Source organism: Stegodyphus dumicola, chromosome X2, assembly GCF_044657685.1.
Source record: "Stegodyphus dumicola isolate Sdum_Otavi_A_Nest chromosome X2, ASM4465768v1".
Lineage (NCBI taxonomy): Eukaryota > Metazoa > Arthropoda > Arachnida > Araneae > Eresidae > Stegodyphus > Stegodyphus dumicola.
In genome coordinates, this window is record NC_140781.1 from 9,925,429 (window position 1) to 9,933,987 (window position 8,559).

Sequence of the window (8,559 nt, forward strand, 5' to 3'; positions counted from 1 at the left end):
TGTTTCTTTCAATACTGGCATATAATTACATAGAATTTTTACCAGATAGTTCAATTTTATGCCCTAAGGACATTCGCGGTAATTAAATCAATTAAGATGCAATTACACCGCTCACCCGAAGGCGAAAATATAGAAAAGCAAAGTTAAGGAATTAAATTCATCAATTCTAATGAGAATGCACTAGCGAAGTAAAGCACTGCGGTTTTACATAATTTCTGGGTAAGCTATTCGTACGAATTGAAATAATTGTTGCATTTAAACTTGTATTCCAAATTAAGATTTAACTTGAAATTAATGTAGATAATTAATGAGAGAATTAGATTTTTGTAGCGTAGTTTACGTGAGATGAGATCACTTGGGATCACGTGATATAAACCTTCGTATCAGGATGTTGAACCATGAAACCATAGTAAATTCTTAAATTAATGTCTTTTTACAAAGTTATTGTCTTTATTTATTCGCGTTTTACAAAATTTTAAACGATATTAAAATGTTTATGCCTTCAAAATAAAAAAAAATCATAGAATTAACATTTGCCAACATTTTTTATGTGTATACTGTATGTTGTCGCCAATAAAGTCTGTTTGGCGAGATTTTGCGCCGGCGAAACGGAAAAGTACCTAATTTTCTTATTGTATTTATTAAATATGTATAAGATGCATAATTTTTATGTCATTTCACGAGGCATTTTCGAAAGTGCCTTCTGCTTTACTCTTTTAATTTTATAAACATCTTACATTAGTTTCACTTTCGTGAACTATAACTGTACATTTTGTTTGATTTTTTGAGCCAAGAATAATAGAAATCAATAACAATATAATACCAAAATAGGTAACTTATTATAGACTGATCCATTTTATTATTAAAAAACATAGTATTACAGTTGTTCATATTTATACATTGGCCCTTGAAACTAAAATTAACCTAACAAGCATAGCTGCCGGACTTCCAGGCGACAATCGCCCCGAAATTTCAGGTGTGATCAAACGTGTGAAAAAAATCAAGAGCGAAGTGTGGCATTTCGCAATCGTCCACAACTTCCAGAAAAGGATTAAAGTGGCTTGCGTGAGGCGATATTTGCAGCTAAAGACTGGCAATTGTGATGACGAGTTCGGTCGTCAATGAGTCGCGTGTTACGCTCTTTTTGAAAATCTGTTGTATATATGCTGCCGAATACCCAATTTCCGTCACTTTCATTAAACCATCTGTTCCAAGAGACGTACCAATTTCTACAGCGCTGATTTTCAAGTAATCGGAACTTATCTCCACCCTACATCCTTGCCTTACTTTAAAGAGGGGATACGTTCGTAAAAACACTGAAGAAGATCTCGGAAATTTTCCAAAGTTAACTGTAAATGAATTTGCCCTTTTATACATTAAATAACTAAGGGCATAGCTGGTCAGTGAAATTTCCAAGTCTATTAGAAAAGAGTAGCCACTCTATCTGTTAAGGTTTTAGAAGTGCTCTCGTCTATGCATGAAGAGGCGTCGCGTTCATTTCCAACATCGAAGCAAATCGTTACAAGTTAAAATCTTCCTTCTCTCCATTCGAAATAAATTTGTCGAGTTTAAAAGAAATAACGTCATAGAGCTAGACAGAGTAAAATGGTGTTAATAATGTAAATGTGCAAATAGCAGATGGGAAATGAAAATTAAAATTGCCTTAAAATGCTTAAGAATTGCTGCTAATTTCCTGTTAAAGATGCTAAGATATAAAATATATTCTTTATGAGAAATGGAAATTTTTTATGATTGTCCATTATGTAAGTCATCTGTAACTTGTAAAAACTATTCCTCTATCGAGCTCTTATTACCTTCATTCAGATAGTTCAAAGGATTACCATAAGCATAAATTCAGTTAAAGGCAAGGAACTTACAGCTTAGAGACTATTCATACGTCAGTTCATTTGAAAACTTGAGAGTGCAGTCACTGTTAAAATTTTTCAGCTCTTGCTGGATGCGAGTATGGTCATTGTAAACAATTCTCCGCTCATCCTGGTTTATCACGGAAATTAACAGATCCTTGAAACATTTATCTGTGCCCTCTGAATATATGTTCTCCTTGAAGTATTTATCTGTGCTCATTTGGTGTACGCATTAAAGATTTTGAAAACAGCAAAACAGCATTAAGTAAACCTACAGAACTATTAAAAGATTTATCAAACAAAGAACTATAATTTTACGAGGCAGATAACATACGCTTTATGTTAGCGAGTATAAGAAATGTTTTACTTATTTCCATAGTGTAAGAAAACGTAAATATTCTGTTTAGGAAATAGGAATCCTAAATATGTGACTATTTTTTTAAGAACCAAGGGAATTTTTAAATTTATGTCCACTAAGTTTTATTTTCATATCTTTCTTCTTATTTTATATTATGACTACACCCATATTTGGCACACTCTTAAAAATTTGAGTATAAGATTGTTAGGATGAGTTGAAAATGTTGTTGATTGAAAATGCATTCCTTATAAATATTTGGTCATGCTCATGTACTTACATAGCATTACAGGTTTTCTCTTACACGACATAGTTATAGATTATGTAATGCTAATTAACATTCATAAGGCTATTGTGATTACATATATATGACAGGTACATGCGGATCCCACATGTTATTAATACTAATTCTGCAATTTTATTAAGTATTTTATAAATGTATAAAAATATATGACAATCATAACATTATTTAAAAGGCATTTAATTAGTTCTAAATATAAATGTGCACTTTTACAAGTTGAAAGGAGAAGAAAATTATCTGTAATGCCTCAAAAGGATGGAAAGATATGTGCATATTACAAGTAAATAATCTTATTATTAAAATAAAATATTAAATAAAATTAAGAAATAAATGAAGAAAGAAAAATAAAGAAAATAATTAGTTAAAATTAAAAAGTTTTAAGAAACTGCAAGCAATTTTGTTTGGAATAGTTTTAATAAACATAGCATAAATGGTAATTTATTTTATTAAATTAAATAAATCAAAACTCCTTAGTCACGATTTAAATTACAATATTAATTTAATTTGCAACGCCATGAACGATTTAATTTGCAATGGCAACTTCACTTTAGTCATGATTGCTTTAATTTCTTAATTTATCATAACTGAGAAAACAGGTACACAAAATCATACCGGCGATTCCGGCGCTTAATGTATTAAATTTATGCTATAAAAAGTGGAAAGAAAAGGGTACGCAAATTCTGAATTTAATGCCTTAAATTTAACTGAAATTATTAAAGATTTATAATGATATTCCAAAAACTTTATTCACACATTTATCTTCTCTTTTTGATACTAAAGTTTTACATTCTTGCATTTGTATAAATATTAAGTTAATAAATTCCGCAATACTCATATACGAAAGCAATGATCTGATTTTCTGCAGAATAAAATAGTAATAAATAATCATCGCGACGAAGAAAAATTCTCTTATGCAGGAAAATCTTAACCTTCTTGCATGATAACAAATGGATAAAAGAACACATGAAATCTGGCACCTAGTCTTTATACAATATTTGAAAAAACAAAAAATAAATGTGTACTAAATTCAGTATCTGAGATAAAAATTCTGTTTAACAAAGGAATGGATATAATAAAATATACTAAAAAAGATTCCATTACAAAATGTTCTTTACATAATTACCTAAGTATACTTTCGAATTTTCCTTTGCTAAATGTGTCAATTCTCATATCAGAGATAAAATGTGTAAATATTCAACAATACTAATGTTTTCTTTCAATACATACATATCTTATGACTTACAATGCTTCCAAGGTTTCAGTATCTGTTTAAGCTGTTTGACTTGTTCTTGGATTACTTTAAAATGGCTGACTTGAGCCGATTAATCTTGAATTGTTTTTTAACATTTTGCTCCCAAACTCTGGAAAGTAAACCATGCGTTTCAGAAAATAAGCCTTATGTTACATAATATTAGCCTAAGATGTGATAATATTTACACGTACAAAAAATGCATGGGTTACCATTTTGAGGTCAATATTGTCCACAGGGCGCAACTGATCAGATTTAAATAAATAAAAATTTTCGCAGTTGCTTTAAACGCAGATAATATATATATATTAAAAGGACTATTACATTATTTTTTTATCCTGATGATAATGAATATAATTAAAGTTTTATTTCAGCTTAACTTTTTTAATTAAAAACAAGGAATATTTAAAGCAAAATTTAAATTCAGAACTTAGTAAAACTGTTTTAAGTCAAAGAAGGAAGTGATTATTGTTATATTTCTAATATTTGAAATGATTATAATATTTTCTTCCTTTAAAAAGCGAAAGCTATTGCTTATAAAGAGGATTTGAGGGAAGATAATGTAACACATTTTAATGTTTCGAAAGAAATTAGTGATAGTATTTCTTTGTCTCAAAAAGAAAATACCATTTGCCAATGACGGGAATTTAGTTTGCAGTTCTTTAGGAATTGCTTTTCTCTTCAGCATTTAAAATATGCAAGTAAAGCGTCTCTTATTCTCATATTTTTTTTTCAACCAATACTCCTTCCTGTTTGAATTACTATTTACGCTTGTCGTATAAGAGATTCATTTCTGTCATGCTAAGTTTTTAGTTATGTCATTGCGTTAGAAAGTGTTTTCTCTAAACTAATCATTTTAAAATAGAGGATAATTTAGTGACTATTTTGGTCAGCTGCTAAGGAGAAAAAGAACCACTTGGACTAAGCGCATTTGGGGGGGAGGGGATACGAACGGAGTTATAGTGATCAGCGAGAGTCCTTTGAATTTAGAGTCAAAAACAATTACACAATGTAATCCTAAGTTGCCTCCGAAGGTGACAGTATCTGAATAGTAAAGTAGCCTCTCTTACTGAAAGAGTAGGTCACCAGGCAAAGGGAAGAAAGTTTGTAGCTGCCGACCTCCAAAAAAACTTGCCGAACCTGAAACATGTTTTCGATTCGAAGCAGCAGTTCGGGCACTTTCTCCACCCACCGGTTTCAGAACGTGATGTCATCGTCTGTGTCTCTCTGAAAAGACTCCCTTCTTTCATCTGATTCATCTGCAGAAGAATTCAATTATTTAAACATTATGCCCTCTTTTCATACAAGTTAAATGGCGATCGTTCTTTCCTTCTTTAAGAAATAATTCCCAATCTGTCAAACTGATAAAACTGCCCAACATTCAGACAACTATAATTCCCATTCCTTGTTCTGAAATTTTTCAAATCGTAGGACGATCAAAGGTGCACACATTGACTAAATGTGATGTACAGAACTAAAGCATATAAATTGAATTAGTCTGTGGCCATAATAACCTAGCCTTTGAAAATTATATGATGCGGCAAATAATCGAAGGTTCTTCAAATTTACCCAAAACAAAATTTTCCGAGAATTGGTTTATCTGATTATCGGAAATATTCCTATTTTTTCTGTTAAAAAATTTTGATTCCAAGCAAATTCTCAACAGCTTAGAGCTAGTCTTCAGAGACTTTTGTACCATGATATTCAATAGCTTTCTTTTATTTCAGCAAATTGGTTGGGTAAGGCAAATAAGGAAAATATTCATTAATATTTTCTGAAATAATATATAACATTCAATGATAATGTAATTTTTGGCCAAAAAAAGTAGATTGGCTTTTACATATAAAGCTTTTATGGACTTCGAAGAGCATTGACATAAATCCCTCTTTTTCAGGAACAAATAAGGAAACCGATAGAATGTTATGCAAAATCTACGCTAATCTAAAGTTTTTTCTTCCCTTAATTTTAAATTTCACGTTATGCATTCTCATGTTACTCATCCAAATAAATTTTTTGAGATCATCCGGAAATTCGAGAGAATTTTGTTGTGTAATCCCCTCTTTTTCGAAGACTAGAGCTATGCCAATCGCCTCCAAAATCTAGAGACTTTTGATTAAAGTTTACGCAAACCTAACATGGATCTTTTACATTTTACGTTAACGTGTTTCGCTTTCATGAGGATTCAAAGGAACAGTCAAAAGTTTGGTAAAGAAAGTTTGCATTTCTTGCATTGAGAAGATACCATTCACTAGAAACAGGGTAATATTTATCTTTTTAAAAAATGTTCTTTGTAATTGTATTATTCTCTTGAATATTAATACATTCTATACACATTATAAATTATATGCATAATTTTCAACTTTAATCATTCAGAAGTTATGTATAAATATAAAACATTTTTCAACCTTGAGGAATTCCCAATACTTTTAACTCTTCCGGATTGATCTACTTATTACAGATCTGGTACGAACAAAGCAGGATTTATCGACATTCCACGTTCCATCTGGATACAATTCACTTGGCGCGTAACTTTAGAGTGATATCGATTTCGACTACTTCATTTGATATACTAGCTTCACGCTCCGTCGCCTTAACATGGCTTTTAAAGTTATATCTTCGTTTATTTGCCGCATAATTCTTTATTAAAAAAACATGAAGTCAGATAATTATATTCGCTTATATACAATTCATGTACTGTTCAAATATATCAAATGATATTACGACGGCTAATTGGAGCACAGGCTTTTGTTACTAATATTTACTCAGAATATATTTTTGATGCCCCAGAAAATTATTTAGAAAATTTACCTGTTATATTAGTCGCATATGCTTCTACAAAGTCTTTATTTTTAATTTTAATTCTTTTAAAAATGGATGTTCCTTAAACCTTAGTATATTCGATTACTTAAAAAGTTTTCTAAAACAAATCTAGAAAGCAAAGTTACAAAAGAATAAGTTTAATTGCGTCTTCAAATACATCTGTGTGTATAATAATATAAAATTAAAAATTACGCAATTACTTGAAAACAATTATGACTAAAATTAACACTCAGCTTTCCAAATAGTAGTACAATATCCGGCTGTAGCGATGAATTTCAAAACATCGGGCATAAAACGTTTTATTCTTGAGATGGAAAAAAATGCTTTTTAACGATATTATTTATTTATAGATTATTGCTGACTTTTACATACTCTAATAACTTCACATTACAAATAGAAGAAATTAAAAATCAAAACCATTCTTCTGATATTTTAATGCTACATCACTATATCCAAAATATAAGCATGCGAATTCACTTTCACCAACTCTTTACTTCGCCCACTTACTTTACTATTTAAAGGAATGCTATGTAACTGAGTGTAACAAGAATGCTACAGATAAGAATTTTAATAATAAAAAGCCCTGAATTTCAGTTAGTATATTAATATATATGTCTTGCTACTTGCTGCTTTTCTATTTCACAATATGTTTAGCACTTTCCGTTTAGTTACCACATGCGCTGTATGGCTGAAAATATTTTCTATATTGTATTTATAATACTATTAATTCTCAAGGAACGCTCTTTTGAGTTTTTATTGCAATTTAAGGTAAATTTTAAAACAATGTTTCATACATTTAATCTATAGAAAATATAGCATATTTACTTAACTTAGAACATACGTGAAACATTTTTCCAGTTTGAAATTTCACATTTTCTTGTACGTAATAAATATATTATGTAGTAAATTCTGAATACCAACTATCGTATTATTACAGTTTTTATGTGTATATTTAATTTTTGAATAAACTTACTTAGAATTACAGTAGGTCACATGTATAATCTGCCTATATATTACTGAATAAGCACCTATTCTGATAATTTTTTAATTCTTTATTTCTTAGTTTATGTTATCTAATGATTATAATAATCAATTCTATAAATTTCAAAATTACCTAATCCATTGTAATGAAACAGTAATCCCCAATGCTTTTCAGAAGCAAATCGTCTTTTTCTTATTTTTATTCATTTATTTTCATTGATTCACATAACAGTCGCCTGTTAATTAAGCCTAGATATAAATTATGTATTATTACATTTTGCTATCATCCTTCCCAAGGGATCACAATAACATCTCCAAATTACGCAACGGGAAATAAAAGTCCTCAGAGCGCGGAAGCAGAATTCCTACGGAAGGAAAAGCAGTTCCCAAACCCCCCCCTTACCTGTAACATGCCAGAGTACTTGCAAGACGAGGAGCACCGCAATCCTTGCTTGATCCATAACGTGACGAGTGCAGAAACTGAGAAACACAACTTAGCCACATTAAGAAACGAGGTCTCGGAGCCACCTGAACCTGTCCGACCAGAATCGAGTTCACTTGAGCTTCGTTTCTCAGTTTCCACTCTCGCTCCTTCCCGTTAAGCACCCACAGGCCATCCGGATTAGTTGGTCGTTTCATTCTTATTCTGTACACCGAATATAGAAACGCATTCTTTCCTACTTAATCTGATAAAATACTAATCAGCATTAACAAACAAATTAATAGATATGACATTACTGCTGGACTAAGGCAGTGCTTGCTATTCTGGCCTTGTTGATGTTTTGGTTTGTAGCTAGCTCTATGACCAAGTTTAGCACACAAAGGTTATGACACTAGAAATGCACTACTTGAAGGAAATTAAAAATCATTAGGAACGTCCATACCTTACTTAGGAATAACTCAGAGAGCATTGAAAGGGGAGAGAGAAATTTTCTCTTCCCTTTCCCTTATCTGGCTTAGTTTCGTACTTTGAAGGAAATTAAATGCA

The 8,559-nt window shown here is 30.8% G+C and overlaps 1 protein-coding gene across 1 annotated transcript in view; it reads right to left on the reverse strand.

Moving 5' to 3' along the window:
- LOC118184725 (uncharacterized) overlaps window positions 1–8,132 on the reverse strand; it is a 69,181-nt gene extending 61,049 nt beyond the window's left edge. The window contains exon 1 of the mRNA XM_085810127.1: window positions 7,975–8,132. Within this exon, the coding sequence (XP_085666253.1) occupies window positions 7,975–8,032 (58 nt within the window). The 5' untranslated portion in view covers window positions 8,033–8,132. The remainder of the gene's footprint in view (window positions 1–7,974) is intronic.
- Window positions 8,133–8,559: the final 427 nt, after the last annotated feature.